At 40.7% G+C, this 24,364-nt stretch overlaps 1 protein-coding gene across 7 annotated transcripts in view; it reads left to right on the top strand.

The window, feature by feature from the left end:
• MITF (melanocyte inducing transcription factor) overlaps window positions 1-24,027 on the top strand; it is a 105,765-nt gene extending 81,738 nt beyond the window's left edge. For 2 of the 7 annotated variants that reach the window (XM_054387522.1, XM_054387526.1), the window contains 8 exons: window positions 7,184-7,411; window positions 8,553-8,636; window positions 9,941-10,036; window positions 15,016-15,133; window positions 18,184-18,240; window positions 19,243-19,318; window positions 20,597-20,744; window positions 23,571-24,027. In XM_054387522.1, the coding sequence (XP_054243497.1) occupies window positions 7,184-7,411; window positions 8,553-8,636; window positions 9,941-10,036; window positions 15,016-15,133; window positions 18,184-18,240; window positions 19,243-19,318; window positions 20,597-20,744; window positions 23,571-23,972 (1,209 nt within the window). In that variant the 3' untranslated portion in view covers window positions 23,973-24,027. Of the gene's footprint in view, window positions 1-6,031; window positions 6,065-7,183; window positions 7,412-8,552; window positions 8,637-9,940; window positions 10,037-15,015; window positions 15,134-18,165; window positions 18,241-19,242; window positions 19,319-20,596; window positions 20,745-23,570 lie in introns of those variants that run through there. The other 5 variants (XM_054387529.1, XM_054387527.1, XM_054387528.1 and 2 more) reach the window with 5 other exon arrangements.
• Window positions 24,028-24,364: the final 337 nt, after the last annotated feature.

Here is a 24,364-nt window from a genome sequence, read left to right as displayed (position 1 = left end):
ATTTGGTTTGCTCTGAGTTGGATTCTCCCTGACATTGCAGTGAAACCCATGATCAATGATTTAATGAATTAATTGAAAGTTGTTTTTATGGTCTTTAGGATTTTCAGAGTTGAGCTGTAGTAAATATGACTTGCAGAATCTTGAATGTGGAGTGGAAAACTGAAGGAGAACAAATCACTTAATGCAGGAGGCACTGATTGTCTTTCTCATATGTCATTCTCCTTAGATTTTTTGTTTTGTTACCTTAGCCTAAAGAATAAACACTTAGTTATCCAACTTTATCTTTTCACTGAAAGTCCTAGAAAACAATCTTGTGGCTACTGCTGTTGGGGTTTTATAAAACCTTGAAAGTGGTGGTTTGAAGCAACTTTAAAAAGCAGCTTTGAAGCTCTGGACTAGCATGTTGAACAGGCTTTTTGCTGCCGTAGACACCCAACTGAAGTCTGTAGGCCTTGCAAAACACTACAGTGGACGTGGTTTTGTATCATTTTTCTTTGGGTACCATTAATTGTTAAATGACACAGACTTTTAACCTTTTTTAAAAATCCCATGACATTTAGCTGTTTAAGCAACAAAAAGTTCTATTGAACTGAGAAAACGGACCAAAAAGTATTTTATTTGTAATTATAAACTGGGAGTCCTAAGGCGATTTACTTGAAACAAATGATCTTTTTAATTAAAAAAAAAAAAGAAAAGAAAAGAAGAAGTGAAGCTGGGGAAAAAGTCTTCCTCCCTCCTGCCTTGGTTAGCTGTTCTCTGTAAATCTCTAACATGTCCCTACGCCTAAGCCTATCTCTACTTAACTGAAGAATGAAGTGGTTTGGCTTTACTTTGACAGAAAGGTTCAGAGATTCTTTCAGTGAGAAGAATCTCCTTCTGTGTGGTTTTGGGAATGAGAATATACTCCTTCCCAGCTTGATGGGGCTAGAGAAGGGAAGCCAGCATCTTCTGGCATCATAATGGCCTTTCGTCATTTGTGTTGCACCAACAGAGAATTTGGGACATCTTCGTCTTCGCATGCACAGGCCTGGTGTCTCCACTGCTTAACTCCATGTCCTCATTCTAGAAATTAATTTTTCACTAGGAAGCAGGTGTTGGGCTCCTTAAGCTCAAATTGGGAGGAGGAAAACTCCTCTCTGTGCAGCTCAGCCTGAGTGTTGCAGATGCTGAATACAAAGCTAGCTCTGGTTGGGACCCACGGTGAGTTCCCAGTGTGGGGATGACCAGATGCTCTGAAGTGATGGCCTTTGCAGAATGGATGAGAGAGATGGGGGTATTTGCCATGGAAATAAAGGGAGGATGAAAGGTGGGAAAGATGAAGTGGTGAAGGAATTCCTTGGGAACAGGATGTGGCTGGGTCTGGGGGCAAGGAGGCCTGTGCAGGTAGAGCTTCCTGAAGCAGGACATGGTGGTTGTACTCAGGGTGGACAAGTCCTTCTCTGATGTTTGTGTTTCACATGTGGCTAGTTCAGAACTGGCTTTGTTCTCCTCATTCATTTAATGTTTTGATCCTGATGTTTTTTTCTTCTTGGCCTTGCTGTTTCTTCAGTTCATGTGAAAGTTGCAGGAACATGAGTAAACCAGTAGTAGCCTGGATATCTGCAGAAGGTTTGGCAATGAAATGGTATTTGAATTGTTCAGTAGTTACAGGAAAGATCATCTTCAGTTTTATAACTTCACTGTTTCAGCATGGGGTTTTATTGTTGTTTTGGGGTTTTTTTTATGTGTTTGGATTTTGGGTGTTTTGTTCGTTGGGTTGTTTTTTTTTTATAATGCAGCACCTGACATTGTTCATGCAGCACTATTCTGTGATCACAGTGAAATAGATAATTTTTTTTGTTTATTTCTCCCTGGATGGTAAGTGGAGTTTGAATGTAGTAGTGCTTGGAAATGTGACAAGTAATACACTGTGATTTTAAGCAGTAACTGAGATGGCAAAATCAGTAAGTGGCATTACGGTATGTTGGTTTTGTGCTTGCGTCCTGCTGGTACCCACTTCAAACAAATCAAACCAGTGCATGGACAAATTCCTAAGTGTATAAATAACAAAAGCCAACTAATGTAGCCTAGTTACCTTTATCCAGAAGTACTGCTGGGTGAAAGATTGATCCTGCAGCAATTAATCAACCTCTAACTGTGGTTAGAGTTGATCTTAAGTGATTCTATGGACTTGAAGTTTTCCTGCAGGATGATTAGTAGAAAAGACACAACTAATTAATGATTTTTTTTTTCTTCTTCTGATGTAAATTCCCTGTAATTTTCATCATTAGCCATTTACTTTCTCGATTACACTGAGCAATACACATTGGCCAAGCTAGTGGGCTTCCATGCCTTGTGTGTGCCCAAGAGTGAACTCTTCTGTATGCTTCTACAAGAGGGATTTGGTCTGTGCATGCACACGGGGAGCAGGGGTGTGTTGCTCTGTTGTCACTGTTCCAAGTTCTTGTTCTCATTAGCAAGTTATTGGTAAATCAAGTGATTCCCAGCAAGACTTGACAGAAGGAGCAAGTATCAGAAGTATTGTTTCAGTTGCTTGAGTTGGCTTCATCCAGAGGAACAATTTGAGCTGTATGCTTGTGCTTAAGCACACAGCTATGCTTTGTTTAAATTCCTGAGCTCCTGATCACCTTAACGGGAAACTTCTTTTAGTTTTTCAAGTTGAAGGAAGCATGTGGGTCTACTCAGGAATTCTGTCACTGATGTGTGATGCAATATAAGGATCTTGAAGAACGTAGCCTGAAGTACACCTAAAATCCCCACTGACACAGTGTGTATGCTTAAAGCTAGTGAAAGCCATTGATGAAATGTTTGTTTGATTGATGCTAGACCCAAAAAATCTGCTCTCTGCTTATGGGTTATCTTGTTTCTGAGATGTGGAAGAAAGCAGGCAACTTCTCAGAAACTGTTTGCCCTGCTCAGATACTTGAACTGGATGTATGCACTGGAATTAGCAGTCAGATGTCAAGGTTAGCAAAGGTATGAGACAGCAAAGCTTGGGTTGTGAGATTCCTGGAGGCTGAGGAGAGACATTATCGATTTCTATAAATACCTGAAAGGAGGTTATGGAGAGATGGGTGTGGGTCTCTTTTTCATAAGTCACAGCTACTTGGACAAGAGGAAATAGTATCAAGTTATACCAGGAGAGGTTTAGGTTAGACATTAGGAGATCCAGAGGGTTCCATTTCAAGTTAGTTTTTCTTGCACATCTGTCCCTATTCAGATGCATTTCTTGAAGAGTGTATCCAAACTAGTAAATGTCGTCTTGAACTCTGTGTCTTATGAATTTGGAAGAACAACAAGAACTATTCTTCACCCCAAAGTCAAGAAGGGGCTGAGGACCAAAATTAGATCTTAAATAAGTCAAAGCTTTTATTCATGGTTTAAATTTCAGGGCAGTGGAACTTTGATTTAGGGTTTGTTTTTCAGCTCTTTGCTTGTGAGATATTTTGTCAAAAACAAAGCAAGACTGCTTTGCAGCTTATCTACAGAGTGACCATGACTGGTATATCTTGGGATATTTACCCAAGCAGGCAGATATGAGTGCTCTTTGATGTAGAGGCTGCAGAAGAGGACAAAAAGAAGAGTTAGTCTCATCAGAAAGCACTGAGTTTATAAAGATTGCCCCCTCAGATTTCAGCGATGGATCTCATAAGGCATTAAGTGACACAACAAAAAATCAAACTAAAATTTTCAGATGACTTCTCTGTAGTCTATTGTGCCTCAGACTTGACCAGAGTGAAGTTAGTTGAAACTGGTGTGTCTGTCCAAGAAAGAATGTGTCTGAAGCTGTTTCCATCCTGTGGGTGCACCTGTCATTGTTGCACTGGCGTGTAGGGTGGGAATAGTTAAGTCTCATTCTTCTTCATTTGTTCTTGTATTCAGATGTGAAAGCTTTGATGAGCTGTACATTAACAGGAATTGTTCAGTGCCTGAATCTCACCTTTGCATCCTTGTGGGGCATTTTAATGACAGAAAAGATGGTTCTCTGTGCTCCTGGGGTTCACTACTGGATTAGTGTGAGAATGTGACAGGTCCTTGGAGCTTCTCTAGTGTGTAGTGACTGTGGTTCTTCTGGTAGATTATTTTCTGTAAATGCAGCAGAGCATCTCTCCACTACTGCAGATTTGAAGCCCAGACACCTGGCAGTAAATTAATTTCCTTGGAGTCACTTGTTGCCCATGTGTGGCTAGAGTTAACTTTACATGAAAACATGGTCTAGTGGCTAACTGCTCAGAATACTTCCAGAAGGAAGCATTTTCTGTGAGCCAGACAGTAATTTCTAATATCTGCTGCCCTGTACCAAAGAGGACACACTTCTCAGCAAGATTAAAATTCTCAGGGAATAGTTACTCTTTTGTATTAAGTAGAAATCAGCAACTTTAAAAGTTAGAGAAGTAATGCAACTCCTTTGTTTAATGTTCACAACTTCTTTCTCCTACCTTCCCTGACGTATTTGGGGCAACACAGTCCATTGAAAACAAACAAACAAAAAATACAGAGTAGCAAGATAACACAAACTGTTCTAGGATAATTCAACAAAGTCTTCAGGAAAGCATGTTCATGTGGAAATAAATCTGTGTTTTGCCAACAAAAATCCCATATCAATTAAGAAGAGTGTATTTCAAAAGTTGACATGGAGTGGGGTCTGTCCAGTTTATTCATTATATAATATTTGGTGATGCACAGGTGAGATGTGATCTTGGAATTTTGCTGGTCTGTTTCTGCTGGGAGCCTGAACAGTGGGTTGGAAATGGGTGCAGATCAAAGAGGCTTTGCTCCATCCTGTTGCCTTGGCAGGGTCCACATAGAATAGCCATAGTTTCTTATGCCTGTGGAGGAAAAGGAATGGGCGAATTCTGATGGACAAGTAGAGCTTGTTTTTAAAATAACATACTCAAAGATAAGTGTTAGGAAAATAACTGGTTTACTGATAACTTTTATCTGCTTGGAAGATGAAAATTTAAGTGAAAATAGATTTATCTGGGTAGCCTAACTCTTGGGCTGGTGATAAGAAGATTGATAATGCAGTTTGGGACTGGCAAAGCAAGTGCTGTACTTATCACAGCAGACTTCTCTATTGTGTTGTCTTGCCATTTACTGCAACAAATCAGATTAAACTCTCTAGCAACACTCTCTTAAGTGTGCTTCCCTGTGCAGCAGAGCCCTTGGAAAATAAGGCAAGTTGAGCAGCTTTTGATGCCTGTGCTTGAGTACTGGCTCTTATCGAGGAGTGGGTGGAAAGGAAAAACTAAGTTCTGGATGGTGTAGGACTGGGCACAGTACTGTGACAAGTGCACATAAGTGTTTGGAACATGCTGTAGCCCATTGTCAACCGCTGCTGAACTGGAAAACTTCTTCCAGTGGTAGACTGAGACAGAATTTTGATGGGCTTTGAAGCACCAGGGAGGTTGAGGCCATGAAAGAAAGACCTTTTTCAAGACCTTCATATTCAGTTCTGGGTGTACATGGGAGCTGTGTGGGGCAGGGTGCTGGACTGCTGCAGCCAGAAGCCGATGATAGGTCTGTGTAGCCCCATGGCTTTATCCAGTACACCCCACTGCCAGGAGATATGTGTTAGGCTGGTAGGGCATTGGTTCTGTTATTTCTTACTCTGTACTTAACTTTTAACCTTACTGCCAAAGAAAAATACCATTGTCTGTATTGGTACGACTGGAACGAAAGATGAATAGCAAGTTAGCCTTGAGCAAACTGTCAATCTGACTTTGATAGCCCATCACTTAAAAGGTCCTTTTATGCTTATGCAAAAGCATGATGTCAAAGCTGGGGAGAAAAAAAGAATACCAATATTTAGGGCTAAACTTGCCCAGCTTCCAAGAAGAGCCCCTGTGTGAACTGTTTGCTTCTCCACATGCATGGCTAATTGCCGTAGGTTACTGTAAGTCTGAGCAGTGGCATTCCAGTTTCTTCTGCTGTAGCTTGTTTATGGTGCTTCCATACAGGAATCTCTCAAACTGGAGCAGCAAGAGAGCAAGGGATATTGCAGCTGCTTCTCTTGCAACCTATTAGTAGTATGCTGGAAATGCTTGAGTATAATCATTATCAGGTGAGTTGTTGTTGCAGATTTATTTTAAAACCTGTTGCTAAGAAGGCTTACAGCCTACAGGAAATCCTTTCTGCTGGTATCTAGTGTGCTTTAGTTAATTTCTTCCAGAAAAATAAGTGGGGGATGTATGTGGTCGCTTGTAACAGCGAGAAGTGACTCTGATGGAACTGGTTTAAAACAACAACAAAAAAAAAAAGGTCTTGGGGTGTTGTTCTGTTTGGGTTTGTTTTCTACCTTCCGATAAAAATGTTAACGATCAAAGGAAAATGACAAAATGTCCAGGATGTGGTAAAAATTTTATGTGGAAAAAAAATTGTCTTTCTTCTAATGCTTGCTTAGGATGTGCAAAACTGGTTTGGTATGGGGTTTTCATATTTTGTGTTAAAAAACAAAAAATAAAAAAAATTTGTACTGAAAAGCTTGTCTTACATACAAAAATAGCTGTTGCTGAGGACAGTGATTGATCTGAACTGAAACACTTCTCTTCTTGCATCTTATTTGCATGATGTGTTTATAAACAGGCTGTCTTATTTATATAGGATTTAGGACATATATCTGAACTAGAAATAATTTGTAGGCAAAAAGAAATGGCATATTCCTTTGCTTTTTATCCAGTGTGTTACTGAAGGAACCCAAGTGACTAAAACCTAAAAAACCAACAATAAACCTCTGTTACTTGACCTCTGATAAAGGACAGCAATACACTACTTGATTTGAAATGGTAGCTACTAACAAGTAAAATGAATCCTGCAGTACAGCTTGTTTCTCCATACTTCAGTGAAAACTAAATGTTGTGCAGCGGAAGGTCTGAAATGCAGAGCTGTCTGTTCTGGAGGATCTCATAAACTCAAAAACCTGAGCGTTGGCCTGAAGTGAGAAATCTTCTGTGGTGGAAAAATAAGTGGAAGTTGTTGTTTTACTAAGTCAGTTATTCGAACATAAGTTCAAATAGATTTCTTGCCACCAAATATGAACTAGTGAAGTGTTTTTGACTTCCTTGGAGCTGCTGACTTTAAGTGGAATGCTTAGCTGGTGTGTATGTCACAAGTGTAGAGCTCAAATCGATAGCGTGTGTGATGTTGTAGTAAAATAAATCACTCCTCAATTTTTGTCCTACAGGTGCAGACTCACCTTGAGAATCCAACCAAGTACCATATTCAGCAAGCCCAGCGGCAGCAGGTAAAGCAGTACCTCTCCACCACTCTGGCAAATAAACATGCCAACCAAGCCCTGAGCTTGCCATGTCCAAACCAGCCTGGTGATCACGTCATGCCACCTGGAACTGGAAGCAGCGCGCCCAACAGCCCGATGGCTATGCTCACCCTTAACTCCAACTGTGAGAAAGAGGTAATGCACATTCTTCAGCACCATGGAACTGCAGCCTGCTTGCTCTCTGCTTTAAACCATACTTGCTCGTTGTTAAGATGTTACTTCTATCTTCTTTCCTGAACTGTGCACTTTGAAAATGCAACTCCTACCTCTAGGTCTGCCTGATGAATATATACTTACATAGAACATTTTGACAGAAAAACTATGTCACTCTAACGTCCTCTTTTTTGAACTATTTTAGTAGTTTATGCTTATTAAACCTTCCCCCACCCCCCGCCTTGCTTGATGAATGCAGTGAATAATTGACCTTTGGAGAATACAAAGCAGTTTTGTAAGCTGTAGCTTTCTGGAATAATGTTATTTATGGCTCATTAAGTGTAGGGAGAGCAAAGAGCATAGCAAAAATAACTGAAAAACACAGCTTTTTGATATTTTAGTTATTTTTACAGTCTCTTGCTTAGCTGGAAGGCCACATTATCCCAGCTGATACACCCCAAAATGTTACTGATTGCTGTTTCATGATGAGCTCAGTGCTGCAAGTATAACACTTAGCTAGCCTTTGCCTAGAAGTCCTTTGCAACCTTGTCTTAATCTTTGCTGGCAAAAACTTAGTTGGATGTGACATGTGTGCTCAGGTGCTGAAGGAAGATGATTTGTAGGATGTCAACAAGTGTAAGAATCATGTCAATAATTTTGTAACTTGACAAATGGGAGACAATTGTAGAGCTCCTCATGTCCCCTCATCTTCCCCACTCAAGCCTTTGTGCCAGATTTTTACTGCAGATACACTCAGAGGAAAACATTATGCAACTTTGAGAAATAGTTATTACAAAACATATTTTGCACAGGCAAGAAAAATTACTTGTGCTCCATGGCTTCAAAAGAAATGAACATCAAATAGTTCCATCCTATCATCCCAGTTGTACCTATTTTTTTTTATTTTATTTTTTTTCCCTCAAGATATTTACAGCTTCGCTTTGCTGTGTCATCAGGCACATGTATGCATGACACTGTTTCAATCATGCTCTTTTTGGGACTGAGACTGTGCCATGAACTCAGATCCATGCTTTGCTTCTCTTTTTTTTTCTTTTTTTTCCCCCCTCTTGTTTTTTTCTCTCTCTTTTTTTTTTTTTGTCCCTTTTCTTTTTTATTTCTGCAGGGATTTTATAAATTTGAAGAGCAAAGCAGGGTTGAGAGTGAGTGCCCGGCTCTGAATACACACTCACGAGCATCATGCATGCAGGTACTGGATGACACAGGAGCTGGAGCACAGGTCCCCTTTCTCATGAGCATGTTTCTTTGAAGTTATGTCCAAGAATAAACTTGCCCCATTGTGTCCTTAAGAAGTTGAATATAAGATGTATTTAAAGAATGAACCAGCAGCCTTGTTTATTAGCATTGATGTCAAAAGTGCATGAAAACACCCAAAAAGGATTAATGCTTTTCTAGCACTGCAACACTACAGCAGAAGAACATCTCAGCCATGCTTTAAGGCCTCATTTCAGGAAATCTTTTCTAATGCAATTTCCCCAAGACTGCATGCATGTGTTCTTCTCCTGATAGTTTCTAAGACCACATACCTATGATGATCACAATTGCATTTTAAAAAGGCTTCAGTCCCTCTGTGGTAATTCATCCTCAGTAGTCATCATTTTATTTTGTTTTATAATTTTATTTTTTTTTAACGAAGAGGGTTTTCATTTCTAGTAACAAGATTTCAAGTTCCTTTCTTGCTCTCACTTCCAGTCAGTGTAATTTGTTCTGATCGCACTTTCCTGAGCTGATACAAAGTCCCTGACACTGCTGTTTCTGCCATCAGTTTTATGCATTGATTTTGTAAAAGACTGTCAATTGAGCTTCTTTTTTTTTTTTTTTGATAGTGAGCAAGAAGGAAATACTCAGTTTTGCAGGACAGTTCAGAGCACCTGCATAGGTGCTTTGGAGGGCTCTGTTTCTCCCGACAACAGGAGCTTACAGAGGCATCTTGCAGCTCAGCTCTATAAAGAAGATGGCTTGTACCAGCTAAAATAATTTCCAAGCTGCTCTTGGGTGGTGCTTTCTGGGAGAGTGTGTGAAGGGCTTAAATCCAATTATTTTGTTGTTGAGAGTGGGCAGCCTGTCAACCAGAAGCAAGCCTTTTCATTCCCCTGCAGATGTCAGGGGTTTGGGCATTACTGCCTGCGTGGAGGTTTTGCCCCAACAACTAGAGGAAGGAAGGAGACAGTGCTGCATGGGGAAAGGGTCGCATCATCAGTAGCTTGTTCTACAAGGAGTTATCTCCTCCACAGTTCCTTGTGTAGATAGTGCATGGTAATTGCTAGTGTGAGGATTGGGTTAGAGCATGAAGCCTCAGCTTTGTCATTACTTAACTGTCCTGGCTGAGTAACAGGAGTCATGGCTGAGGGATGGATTTGGACTGTGGCTGAGCTTCACAGGCACCTCTGTTTGGGTCTATGCTGCAGAGAGCCAGAGTGCTTTGTCAGACCTCTGTATCCTAACAGTTTTAGTAACTGTGATGTGTTTCCTTGTCCACCTTTTCTGCTGCAGATGGATGATGTGATAGATGACATAATTAGTCTGGAGTCGAGCTACAATGAAGAAATCCTTGGCTTGATGGACCCAGCCCTGCAAATGGCAAATACGGTACAATGGTCCTTTCCTTCTGGTTTCTCTTAATTCTGGTTGTCTTTCCTTGACAGGACACAAAACTGTAGCATGATTTCTTTCCTATGACATAGTTACTGTATTGTCTCGTAGAGTATAACTCTTTTTTTCTTGGAAGAGGTAATGAAAACCATGAATTTAAAATCTCAGGCTGGAGTCAGGTTGAGGGAATGCAAAGGACAATTTTACTTTTCTTACTTCAAAGTCAGCTTAGTCTATGAGAGGACTGTAACAGAGGAGTGAACTGCGTGACATAAATGAGCTTGTACCCATCAGTAGTAAAGGTCACCTTGAACAATATGCTTGGCTTCAGAAAGCCTGGAAGGAACCTCTGGTGCCCCAGGTTCCTGTATCTTGTGTTCAAGTAAGAAATTTTAAAACATGTGTTAGCATCCCAGTCTGGTGTAACATCATGGCTTTAAGCTTAACCTGATTTCAAGTGGAGGGAAGTCCCTAGCTAGATGGTAGCAAAGATGTTACAAAATTTAGGGGGAGGAAAACAAAATGTGAAAACTGACTGTCAAAACAAACACGAGAATAAAGAAGTTGAAGTACTGAATAGAGGAAGGGAAGGTAGGAAATCTGTGATAAAAGGCAAGAGCACAGAGATGTGAAAGTTGGTGAGCAAGGGAGGAAGCACAGGTTACCTCTGAGCTGCTGTTTCTGTTTGCTGGTTCAAATTGCTCTGAGCATTAATATAATCGTACTTCTGGCGTAATCTTATTTTGATCTTTTGTGGAAGGTAGCTCCAGTAAATTTTTTGCTTTAGGCTTAAATGCTGTTAGATCTGGCTAAGGAGAGGTCTGCCAGGGCTGGCATCTTTCTTTTTAATCTAGTGCCAAAATGTACAGCTTACCACACTGCATTGGGTTTGTAGAATAGGTTTACATTTGCTGAAGGTAGCCATCTGATGTCCTGCACTCCCACAAATTCCCACAGCCCTCTTGGAGACGTGGTGCATGCCACAGGAATCCACCCACCAGTATCCCTTGCTAAATAGTGCACTTTGAGTAGATGGAGAAATAAATTGTGGAGTCTTACCAGAAAGAATGAATTTCTCTTTTATCTAAAGTGACTTGAAAAGTACATCCGTCCTGGAATTTGAAAGGAAAATTTAAAAACCTGTGAAAAAGAGAGTTTTCAAGATAGTTATTCTTTGGAGTTCAGGGATCAAGTTCTTCTGGAGTCTTTTCTCTGAAGTTCCATTGGATTAGAACCCATTTAATTAGAGGGAACTTGGACATCTTTGTGCTTTTCTTTCTCTCTCATTTTACAGGACCCTAGCTCTTTGCTTCCAGGCAAGGGCATAATGGTTCCCTGCTCTCTTTGGTGCAAAGAGTCTATGTAGTCATTATTTAGGGTACTCTGCATCCCTCATGCTTGCTGTGTGATAAAGACTGATCCACATTTGCTGTGAAACTTCAGAATTTGCCCACTGTGTCACAGAGTTGCCTAGACTGGAGAAGACTTTTCAGATCATTGAGATCGTTAACCTAACACTGACAAGTCTTTGACTAAATCATACACATAAGCACTAAGCCTACAAGTAATGAAGTCTGTAAAATAAGGATATGAAATAGCAGAATTAAGACTTCTTTACTCAGACATTTAAATTTTTGGAGGTAAAGAGCATGTTTCAGTCTCTGAATTAAGCTGATACCAGCCCTGAAGAGTGGGAAAGTGAACCAATTCCAAACAATTGGTTTGGGGTAAAAAAATGAACCTGATCTAACAGACACTTCTCTTTTGGAGCAGGATTTAGCACTTAGAGCATGCAATATTTTGCTAATAAGGAATTCATGGGTGTAGACTGAGCTAAGTAGAGGTGGAAGAAATCAACAGAGGAAATGGTCTCTAAAGAGACCCAACCTATAAATAGTAGTGCTGGGAGTATGACAAAGGCTGCTATTGTTCCCTAACCAACAAAGGACAAAAGGAGCAGTTTGTTACATTTGGTAACAGTACTGAATTGATAAGCAAAATCAGAGATTTCTGTGCAGAGGTTTGCAAGTACCTCTTAATTGAAAAGGACTTGTTGCAATCAACTGCTCAGGGAAGTGTTTGTAAACTTTGGGTCAAAAGCGAGCTGGCTTTGCTTCTGTGCTAAAGGGTATCATAAAATAGTCACTAGTTTGCTGAGAGGGCTTTCTGTGTAGATATGACCTAATAATTGGATTGCTGGGTGCTGTGTAAAGTATTCTTGCTGCCAAATTGAGATGGGAACTAATTCAACTAATCAGTTCTAGCAAGAGTCTTAACATGGAAGACCTTGTGAGTACGTGCAGCTCCACTTCATCATGACTTTACTGTGGAAGTTAAACTCTGAAGTAGAAGAGGAGTCTTATTTCAGGGATGGTTGCTAAGTGTTTTCTTGTAGGGAAGGGAACAATGCAATACGTTGTAGGCTGCATGAGCTGGGGAAAGGAATATGCTCCAGTGTGTACTTGATAGCTCAGAAACAGTCTCATTAGTCACACAGCTGATGTCTCTGTGATTTTAATGCAGAGCCTAAGTGACCTAACTCATAGTATCATAGAATGGCTCAGGTTGGAAGGGACCTCAGAGATGATGTACTCCAGCCTCCCTGCTATGGGCAGTGACAGCTCTCAACTAGACTTGGCTGCTCAAGGCCTCATCCAACAATTACCATATTTCTCTTACATTAAAAGCAGTTAAAAAAAAAAAAGACAAATGCAAAATTATAGGAAAGCTGACTCTTGCCTTATTTGGTATATTTGCACTTTATTTTTTTTTCATCTGAAAGGAATTGTATAAAGTGAGTCCCAAAAATGTGAATTGCAGCCATCCTGGAGAAGAGGCTTCTCAGAGACTTCTCAAAGGCTCATAATGACTATGGACCATACATGTAGTCACACTCCTAGTAAAAAATCATAACAAGGTTTGACCTGTGGAGTTCAGCTTGCTGGGAAAAGTAATCAAAGAAAAAAGCTGATCAGTCTCTTTGCTTATGGATCACTGATGTAAACTGAGGCTGTTGGCATCTACCTCTGATGTAAATTTCCTTGATAAGCATTCATGTGTACATACAAACCTCAAAGGTTTAGCAGCTGTGCAAATTCCTGCCTTCATCCTTTATTTAGCTAATGCTGCTTCAGCAGTGCTTGTACTTTGGTTGTAGCACAGCTCTTGGTTGGGTTCCTCTGGTGCTTGCAACTTCGGTAGGACTTCAGTGTGCGCATTCAGCAGCTGCTGTGCCTGCATTGCTCTCCCCTTTTGTGATGATTGCTTACACAGGGCCTGCTTATTTACATGGAAATCTGGCAGTGCTGACATCTTTTGAAAAAAAGACTTGTAACAATCAGGGTCCACCTTGAGAAGTAGGAAGGCAGCTTGGTGACCTTAACTGTTCTCCACGTTTCATTATAACCTAGCTGCTTCACTCAGGCTTTGAGATGCTAGCCTCTAGATTTCTGACCAAAAAGAAAAATATGTTTTTTTCCCCCCGCTTGAAATTCCTAATTAGATTTCACATGTCTGGTTTTGAACTTCAAGTCCCTGAGCTACAAACAAGGTCTTTGTACTTTCTCCATGCTTAAAAGCATGAATAGAAAAAGCCCATCCAAGTCAGAAGGCTGGATGACGCTATTGCTGTGCCAGTGTCATGGATCAGTGTCTTGGTGGGATTGGGGTTTTTTTTGAGGGGCCAAAAGATAAAAGAATCAGCCTTGTAGAGCAGGGAGAGTGAGTAGTCACCCTGACATTAATGTGGGTAGGTCACAACTGGGAGCATAATCTGTGATGGACAGCTGTGATATCAACTCCTTTATAAATGTTCCCTTTTTTAATTCTTTTTTTTATATTGCATTCGAGATTGCGGGTGCATCTTTGTGAGAATTCAGTGAAGTTTTTGCTCTGTCACTTAAAGATTGAGTGAGGGCATTTTGTTGGTCGCTGTCTGTTCAAAACAAGCATCGGCATGACTTCTGGCTGGTTATACTTCAATGGGTTCATATCAACTTTGCTTCTTATGGTAGCTCCAAATGGCAGAGAAATTTTCTTAGGTCTGTGTCTGGCAGGGACTATAAGTAGGAGTTTAACAGTCCAGGCTGTGACTCACTTTATTGTATTCAACAGAATTATTTCCATGGGTGTAAAGTTAGTACTCTAATCTCTGCAGGATCAGTGTCTTGGTGGGATTGGTTTTCTTTTCAGCAAGGATGATAAGAAATATTGCCACTCAGATAAGATATCAAAGTGGTTTATACCTGTCTATTCAAAACATAATTGAAAACAAAAAGGAGATGGGTAAAATAATCCACTCAGGCTAAATGTAAACTTCTTTAAATACCTTTCAATTTCCAAGGGATAGCTTTGATAAGCCTTGTTGGAATACTACTGTATTGCTGCATAAATCTTCTTGCTTAAACATATCTAAATAAGAACAGCAGAATGAACAAGTAATTGAGGAAACTTAAGGTAAGAATAATCTTCTTCCTCCTTGTTCATGTTACATAAGGTGAAAAACAAGTTAAAGTAAATTTTAATGTTTCCTGTGTAGGTAGGTTTCAAATCCCATGAAAAATATGACTGATCAATATAGTCTTCTTCCTCAAGCATGCCACAACTTGCTAACTAAGTACTTTCTTTCACATATTCCTAGAAAAATGGAGGCTTCCTCCAAGAGAATTTTGTAAGCTCAGATGTTGTAAGAGAAGTGAAGGGGGGGTACAGATGTAATACTTTGAAAGATAAAGGACCCACAATACAGCAATATTGTCAATGTGTTACTACTTCTGTGTGTTCTTGAGGAGGGAGGACAGAATTTTCCCAGTGTAGCTGTCTTATTCCTCATGCCTGTGACTGTGACTTCTGCCGACCTTACTGCACTCTCTATTTGCACATTGAAAGAGCACAGGTTTCTCAGTTCTCTGTTCTTCTGTATAAAGCCTCTCATAAAGGCAAAACAAATAATCTCTTTTCTTGTTTATCTTTTCCAGTTGCCTGTGTCTGGCAATTTGATTGACCTTTATGGCAACCAAAGCATGCCTCCTCCAGGACTAAACATCAGCAACTCGTGTCCAGCTAATCTTCCTAATATAAAAAGGGAGCTCACAGGTAAATATGTCTGAAATACCACCTTGGAGCAATAGTATCATTGTTTGAATTCAAGTGATATTGGACATAATGTTCAAAAAATTGTGTCACAGGAAGCTTTCCTGCACCTCTTGCAGAGCTGTTTGCTAGTTGGGGTTAGTGTTTGCTCTCTCAACACCAGACTTTAACAACTTGACATCTGGAATCTCAGTGGGATTTGTGTCAATGAATTGCTATGTGTTCAGGCTTTGCTTTAGTAGGCAGGGCAGTAACGAACAAATTACTTGTTGTAACATAAAGTCTGGACACGTAGGTCCTATAAAATGTAAAATTAGGCACTAGAGACAGAATATGTCTCTTGATTTGAGAGGAAAATGAAGTATCCTGTAAATTTGTTGTCATCTTGATTCCTTCAGCAGTGCTCTGAATAAGCCCTGGAAGGCAGGAATTGGGGACATTAAAAGCGTTTTTCTCTCAGTCACGTGTTTCAGTGCAAAGATTCAGATTTTCAAGCATTTTATTTTTGCTATTTTGCTTTAGTTGAAAGGATATAACCATGTGTAGGTTACAGTATGCAAGGCAAACGTGTTTACAGGATGAACAAATGGAGATCCATACCAGAACTGATGACAAAATTGTGTTAACACCCAGAAATGGTTCTTCTTAATCCCAACAGATTCACACTGCATACAGTATGGTAGAGGCATAGTTTGTTTCTTGTCTGTCATCCTTATGGGTTTCTGTTGTGAAAACTCACAGGCTGACTCAGTTGCAAAGCAGGTTCTAGGCAAGAATTAGTTTAAGTAGAGCAGTTTTAATAGCCCAGGAGTCAGCTTCTCAGGAGGAAATGCCACATCCCTGAGCTGGCAGATACTTACATTTATATGACTGCACAAAATTTGAGTTTGGCATCCAGTTAAGACACACAAACTGCACAGCAATTTGTGGCCACTGGTAAAGAACAGCAATGGAACTGTCTTAAGAGGAGAGTGGGAGGGGATGAAAACCACTCCAGGTCTTTCATTGCAGACAGTTTCATTGCCCAAGTTATAGAAAGTTTGAGGTCTACAGGTAGCTGTAGACTGCAAACTAAATGTCCCAACTTAGCACAAGTCCAGGCTAGTGGATTCATTGCAGTTGGTTGTTTAAGACTTCAAGCAAAGAAGGCAGAAAGAGAATGGAAATCATTGAGTGAAGTGGTCTTATGGAAGTCCATAGTACTTCAAAACAGACCTGAACTAAGTTAAATGTGTATATGCTACATTCACCTCCACACAAAACCAGTTTGAGAGTGCTTTTTCTGTTCACAATATATGCTAGCAGCTTGCATTTAATTTAGGAGGGGGTTAGGAATTAAACTCAAATTAACAACAGTCACTTTGACATTGATCTGGCCAAGGCTTTGTGTAAAAAGCACAACTGCTGTGCTTTCTGACAGCCTGTGATTTTAAAATCAGCCTGTTATTGCAGGCAGGAGTCTCTTGCTTCTCTATTTCCTGATTCTTCAGTTGGAGCTAGGCTAGAGAGAGCTTGCAGTGTTTAAATCTAGCATTTGTCATAAACTTTTCTTTGTGCTACTGTGTAAATACTAAAGATGAAAAACCCTCAGAAAATCAAATCTGTTATCCTGGTGTTTGATGTTGATGGCTGTAGCATTTAATGGGAATCCTGTTCACCCAGGAGTATAGTTTCTATCTGTTTTGGCATTAAAACAGCTCATAGCTGTTTTATAAGGAAGTGTCAGATTAAGTCCAAATTTAATTATAAGGTCCAATGATATTTTGAACTATTTTGAGGGTCCTTTGGAAGCCTAGCATAGGAAAGGGTATCTCATGTTATACTACATGGGGTATTGGGGTAGTTCTGTATTGTAAGCAATGAAGTAGTAAGCTTCCAGTACTCCAAGGGAAACACTTAACACCTGTTACTTTGAATTGGGTGGGACATAATCCATATTGCTTAAAAATGAAATAATGCAGGAAAGAAACTTGTTAGAGTCACTGAGGGGTTTGTTTCTGTAATGGAACTTGTGATAATAGATCATACACCCATTCCTCCTCACTGACTTACTGTGGTACTACAATAGTGCCTGCTGGTTTTGTGATTTAAATGTAACAGAGCAAGGATTAATGGCCTCACCTTTCCACAAAAATTAAAAGGAGTGAAGCAAACATGAAAATCACAGCACATGAAGGACTTTGAAAGATCATTTAGTTCAACCCCCCCTGCTAGAGCAGGATCACCTAGAGTAGGTCACACAGGAACATGTCCAGACAGGTTTTGAAAATCTTCAGAGAAGGAGATACTTAAAATTGCTCAAGAAGCTTAATATCAGACAAGAAGTGAAAATAACTAATTTAGTTATGCTTTTGCCTGAAGTCTGGTCATAAATGTGTGGAGCAAGGTCAAAAGCAGCTCTGAATTGAGGAGATTATGTGCAGCATGGTAGTCATTATTTTGATTTTTTGCTTCTTTTGAAGCAAGACTCGTTGTTTTCTAACATCTCTTATCACACAAGAACAGTTAGTGTAGCTGGAAAGTCCACTGTTCTTAATAGGTCACTTAAGTTACGTGGTGAGCCTGGTGCTGAAGGGGCAGGCACATGCCACAAAAGCTTTAATTCAGGTGAGTAGAGCCTCTGACTCCCAGCCGCTTCCCATCCTGCGCAGGCAGCAATGCCATAAGCATGCTGTTCCTCTGGTTCAGCTTCCCTCTGCTACGTCAGCCTGCCAGCTCTGTGTGAATGTAGGAGAAGGTATGTTGGATTTCAGCAGTTTGTTGTCCTCAAATACCTTGCTGAATCAGGGCCTCCGTGGGAAACATTCTTGTCATGGAAGTCAGAATGGGAAAAGATGCTCCGCAGGCGTAGGGGTGAAGTTCAATGCCAGCCTTGTTTTGGCAGTCACACCTCACTGTACAGGCTCTTCTCCCCCGTTGGAATGGGTGTAATAATTTGTTTGACAAATATCAGTCAGGCTTCCTGCACAAATGTTTCACAGACTGAAATGGTGTTTGAATGACTTTAATTCTAATTCCTTCATTCACATGCACAGCATGTATTTTTCCTACAGAGTCAGAAGCGAGAGCGTTGGCTAAGGAGAGGCAAAAGAAAGACAATCACAACTTGAGTAAGTTTCAGTTCTTCGCTTTTTGCACTAATTCTAGTCATGATTCTAGGCATTAAGTGTTGAAATGCTGGTTTTAAAAATCTGAATGAGACACTTCATGGAGTATGTAGTTCTTTATGCTACGTCCATAGATAAATATCTCCAGTTGCTGTGAAACTTGCTTAAACCTGCTGCTGAAGTTTAAGCTTTATTGCTCTTTTTTTCTCACAAGACAAATGAATGGGTGGTTATCAGTGGGATTACTGGGAACAACATTTAATCCAATTGCTCTTAACAAATCCACCTTGCACAATTTTTCTTTTTGAAAAACTTAACTCTTACATATGTGGTCAATTTTTATCTTTAAACATAAGTGTGGCCATTTTATAAACTACATTTTGTAAGGAAATGTGTATTTCCAAGTTGGAAAAAAAACCACATTTGAAAATAATCAGCATCTTATGACTTTGACTTTCCTTTTATATTTTATATTACTAGAAAAAGAAGGAACTTTTTTTGTGCCTTGAGCGATTCAGAAGCCTTTTCCCTACCATGAAAAGCTAATTCAGGAAAATAAATATTTAAGTTTAACTTTTGGATCCTGAGAATGTTGCAACTGGAAGAGTACTTTAAAAAAAAAAAAAAAAAAAAAGAGATGATACATTTTGTCCCTTTTCCTGTATTGGTATTTCCTTGAGCTTCTCAATTTTTGCCTCTGGATTTATCTGTGATGCTTTTTCCCTGGGAAAATTTGCACTTCTCAGTTGATGGCTAGCACAGCCATCCTGGGTTGGAGAGTCTTAGTTTAACTCAGCCTCTTCAGCAGCACCACGTTTTTCCAGTGCAGGCAAAACTTCCATCCTTAGTCTGTCCCTGTGTAGGAGAACAAAGTAAATTGTCACTGGACTTTAAGCTTCAGGCAAGCATTTCAAAGATGGTTAAAGAAATCTTTGTTTCTGATTCTTTATATGTTGTAATTGAGCGTGGATATTACTTGTAACATTTGTACTGTTTTTCCTGAAGTTGAACGAAGAAGAAGATTTAATATTAACGACCGTATAAAAGAGCTGGGCACTTTGATACCCAAGTCAAATGACCCGTAAGTATAACAAGGAGACTGTGGGAGGGAGGTGTTAACAACAACGAAAAAAGTCTTTGAGGGACAAAAAGAATTTACCAAACGAGAACCTGAAAGAAATCCCCAAGTTTTCTTGTATCATCTACGGGCACTCCGTGACTGTAGAAATTCTTGAAGGCCTTAGTTTGGCAAAACAGAACCAATCCCTCTTTCTCTGAAAATGGAGGGCAGTTTATCTGGGAAGCCATCATAGTCCCCTTCTCCCCAAGAAAATTGGTAGCTCTGTGTCTCTTCACTGATAATTTGCCACTGTTTGTGATTTTGCTGCTACTGCCTTGTCTGAACACTTCCTCAATGCTGATTCCATTGCAAGGAGCCTCCACTGCTCTGCAGCTTGAAAGGCTCACATAAATCTCAACCAATGCTCAATGATGCTTTTGGGAAGTTTCCATTACTTTAAGGCAGTTGCACATGGAACAATTCATAGCAAGTCTTCAGAGAGGCTCTTTAGCTTCCTCTAAGGCACGCAAGACAGCATTGCATAGAATCAACGTACAGGACAGGTGAGTCTTTGATCTGATAGTCTGCAGCAAACTTTTCATTTAAACAAAGTAAGATGATGTTTAGGGAGAAGAGGGTGCAGGCAGCCTCTCTTAAGTGAGTGTGGGAGGAATAATGTGGAATAAATAGTATGGGAGCTGAGGAACCATCACCCTTAGTGTGGCATTTGTATTTTGTCCAGAGTTTACATTTAAAGCACCTGCTGCTGATTTGGACTGTTTCTTTCCTTCTGTAGAACAGTCCTGCTGCACTGCCATCAGCTTACTGCTTCTTGGGGAGCTAAAAAGCTTCAGATCCTCCTCCCACAGAAGCAGCAGCTCACAAATTGTCCTTTTAGTTCCTCCACTGAAATCACACATCACCCAGACAGCAAGCTGTACAATGTTTGAGAAGAGTCTTGGGGGGGTTCGTTGTTGTTGTCTTGCATCGATTAAAGGAGACCCTGGTTTTCAGTCACTCTGCACAGTGGTGGTCACAGATTGTGCTGAAGGCAGAGGCTGATCCCTGGGGGCTGTGGGGAGCTTTGTGCCTCTTGCCTGGGCCAGAGCTGGCTGCAGTCTGCTTCCAATAGCTGCGCTCTGGCCCCATCTAGTGCAATTCAAATGCTTTCTCTATTCATCTGCTTGGGATAAATGAGCCAGGCGTTGTGAGGTGTAATCATAGCTACTGATATGGAGGCAATGACTAAAATAAAGCCCCTAGAGAGCCTTGACTCCTCCTTTTTTATTGATTTCAAAGGGATATGCGCTGGAATAAGGGAACTATCCTGAAAGCATCTGTGGACTACATCCGTAAGCTGCAGAGAGAACAGCAGCGCACGAAGGAGCTTGAGAACAGACAGAAAAAGTTGGAACATGCCAACAGGCATCTGCTGCTCAGAATACAGGTTTGCTGATAAATAAGCTGCAAATGCTCTTCATTTTGTAGTGTGTGACTGCAAATAATGGTAACTGAAGTTTGATTGTAGGAACATGGGTTAGAAGGAACCACCATTTTCATTAGAAGTGACCAATGCCAAGAGATTTTTTTTTTTTCCAGGGGAAAGAAAACAAGATCCATTAGTATACTGTTAGTATCCTGAACAAAATCTCAACACCCTAATAAAGCGCTTTTGGTTGGCCTATTTTTGTTCTCTTATAGCCAACCTAAGTCACAAACTGAGCTACAAAAAGATTTATATGACAATATGGGGGTTTTGTTTGTTTGCTTTTGGTTGTTTTATTTTTCCTGAGTGCCAGACCTAAGGATTTGGGACTTCATTTATCATCAGTTTGATGATGATGAAATTCAGTTGAGCTGTTTGGGAACATGTTCATCTTACTTGTCTTATTTTGGAGGGTTTTTTGACCTGTAGCTTTATAGCTCATTTTCTGCTGAATGGCAATAAACTAAACATTTTCATTTTGTTTATAAATTGTGTGTAGACCAATCCAGGCCCTGAAGCTCCAGGCAGAGAAGCTCAGCAGATTTCAGTCTTCTGCATCTGATCTTTTATTTCTTCTCCCTAATGCTCTGCAGGAATCTGACATTGCTTTCTGGTGGAGAGTAAACATTACTCATAGGACAAAACAGGCAGGTGGGCAGTGCTGGTGACAGACATTGCAGCACTGTGTCTTGAGTTCCCCATGGGTGTCTTGGGAACTGGCAGCTGTATTTCATGTTAAGGCTGCTCTGGCTTTTCAGGGCAGTTGCAGAGAAGCCCACCTAATGTGAGGGCTCAAGGACTTCAGATCAAGACAGCCAAGAGCTATGGATGTTGAGTTGCCTTTTTTATTTTTTTTTCTGTCCAGGGTGCTCTGGTTGGTTGTCTTCTTTCTCCCTTGAGGTCTGTAGGGCTGTAAAATACTTCTCCTTTTCAACATGGAAAAGCAGTAGGTGGCATGGATGCTCTCTCCATGAATTATTGCCTAGTTAGATTCACCCAGCAGCCTGTAGCACACACAGATTCAGGCTTGAGAGGTTTCTCATTAATTTTTTTGCCTTCACCTCAAGCTGGATATGAAACCTTAGCCTTGCAACTTATACAGCTTGGGCTGTCAACTTTCTTCTTGAGGTGAGCAAAGATAGGTGGATATCCACCCCTCTCCATAAAAAGGGTAGTTAAAGAAACGTGTCTAGAACTGGGTGTAAGAACACATAACACAGAGACAGTGATGTCCCAGATGCTCTCATGCTGCTAGTCACCTGCAGTGTAAACATCTGAACCCTACACACAGGCTGCAGTGTGCCAGGCTGGCTGCTGGGTGAAGAGACCCCTGAACCACAGCATGGCTAAGCCACAAAGTAGATAATGAAGCTAGGAATGCCTGAGAGTTGAGTGTGGCAGGAAACAGCTCTGAAACAGAACAAGCTGGGGTGAGCTTCAACACAGTTTTTGTATGTTGTTGAGAAATCTGTTTGCTAGAATGGGACCATGAGGATGCACAACCCTTCTGCATAGTGACATCAAGCAGTGGTATTTGAAAGTGAAGTCAGATCACTTCTCAAACATCTTCCTTTGTTATCCATCTGCTCTGGCTTCTTTTTCAAACGACATAAAAACCAGACCCTATTGCATCTAGCAGCAAATATCCTAAAGGCTGTATTTTCCCTTTTTCTGTATTTTCCCATTAAGTACAGAATAAGGAACTCCTGATTTTTGGTATGTTAGCTGGTGGACAAAGCTATTCCTTATTCCCCTTCTTCCACTGGTATCGCATTTGTGCCATTGTGAGCTTGTTGTCTTAGCTTGAAAAAAGGCTGGTAATCAGCCCCAGTGATGGGAATATTCAGAAACAGATAATCAGAGCAGTGATTGTGATTGCCTAATAGAATGCATAAGTAGAAACAGAACATCTCTCTTACTGGTGCACTTGACAAAGAGCATTGAAATGAATTCTTCGATTATCTGTCTCCAGTCGAGTGCATCTCCATGATTAAATGTGTAGGTGGGATTGAAATTTTTCATGAAGGCTCAAAGAATCCTGGCTGTGTGTGAAGTCTAAAACCATCCTATGACTTGCTTATAATTTTCCAGTTCAGGAATAGTGTTGCTCAGTTTTGGCTGACCTCTTTACCTCCAGCTCTACTAGACTTCTCAAAAGAGAGCTGTCCCTTCCAGGGTCTCAGCAGGAAATGACAAGCTTCGTGCTGTGCCTTCACATATGTGAAGTACCAAGTGTATGCTTCTGTATTGCACTCTTTTCCCCCCAAATTCTGAATTTTCCTCGCCTGACCTGATGCCAGACTTTCTTGCTGTGACACTAGTTTGAGAAAGAGGCACAGGGATGCTGGGGTTCTGCAAAGTGTGAAGGATCTGTGTGGGTGATGTTCACCCACCCCTTCAAGAGAAATGTTCAGATGAAAATCAGCAGAGCAGAAGTGTGCAAGGTGCAAGCTCTTGTTGCTGCTGGAAAGGTAGGAAAGGGTTTGTGTGCATAGAAGAAAAGTCACAGTGCACAAGAATCATAGAATTGTTTCAGCTAGAAAAGACCTCTTACGATCATCAAGTCCAACCATCAACCTAAGACCACCATGGCCATTAAACCATGTCCTGCAGTGCCATTTCCACATGATTCTTGAACACCTTCAGGGATGGTGACTCTACCACCTCCTTAGGCAGCCTGTTGAATGCCTGACCACTTTTGCAGGAAAGAAATTTTTCCTAAGAATGTAAGATGACAGATTCTGCTTTCAGATTGTTGTTTAATTTATCCCTTATCCTCCTTCACAGGAACTTGAGATGCAAGCTCGGGCACACGGACTGTCCCTTGTCCCATCTACAGGTCTTTGCTCCCCTGATATGGTCAACAGGGTCATCAAACAAGAACCTGTGCTGGACAACTGCAATCAAGACATCATGCCACACCACACAGACCTGTCTTGCACCACCACCCTTGATCTCACCGATGGTACCATCACTTTCAGCGACAACCTCGGAAATGTGACTGAACCAACTGGCACTTATGGTGTCCCTGCAAAAATGGGATCCAAACTGGAAGACATCCTGATGGACGATACCCTCTCCCCCGTGGGAGTAACTGACCCTCTACTTTCCTCCGTGTCCCCTGGGGCATCGAAGACGAGTAGCAGGCGGAGCAGCGTCAGCATGGAGGACACCGATCACGCTTGTTAGCATATCCTTGGCACCCCTTTCACAAACTGCTTTGTTTCTTGATCAGTAGATGAAATGATTTACCTTTTGTAGATTTTTTTTTATTTTACTGTATTTTTTTTTCCTCCCCCTTGTGCTTCATCAGTAGCCCTCTGTGTGTGTGCGTGTGTGTACATATTATATATATAGGATTTTTTTTAGAATTTTTTTGTGAAGAAACTTGTATATTCTATTTTAAAACTACCAATGCCTCCAAAATATTGTACAGCCCATGTACAGTATCTGTGAACTGGATCCGCCAAGAACTTTGAACTGGTCAGATCTACTCAAAGCAATAGAATTACAAATGAAGAGTCTGTTTCTACTGGAGGAGAGGAGGGGACGGGAGGGGGAATCGTAGAATTGTAAATGCA

This window comes from Indicator indicator, chromosome 15, assembly GCF_027791375.1.
Source record: "Indicator indicator isolate 239-I01 chromosome 15, UM_Iind_1.1, whole genome shotgun sequence".
NCBI classification, from domain to species: Eukaryota; Metazoa; Chordata; class Aves; order Piciformes; family Indicatoridae; genus Indicator; species Indicator indicator.
This window is presented reverse-complemented; position numbering and strand designations above follow the sequence as displayed.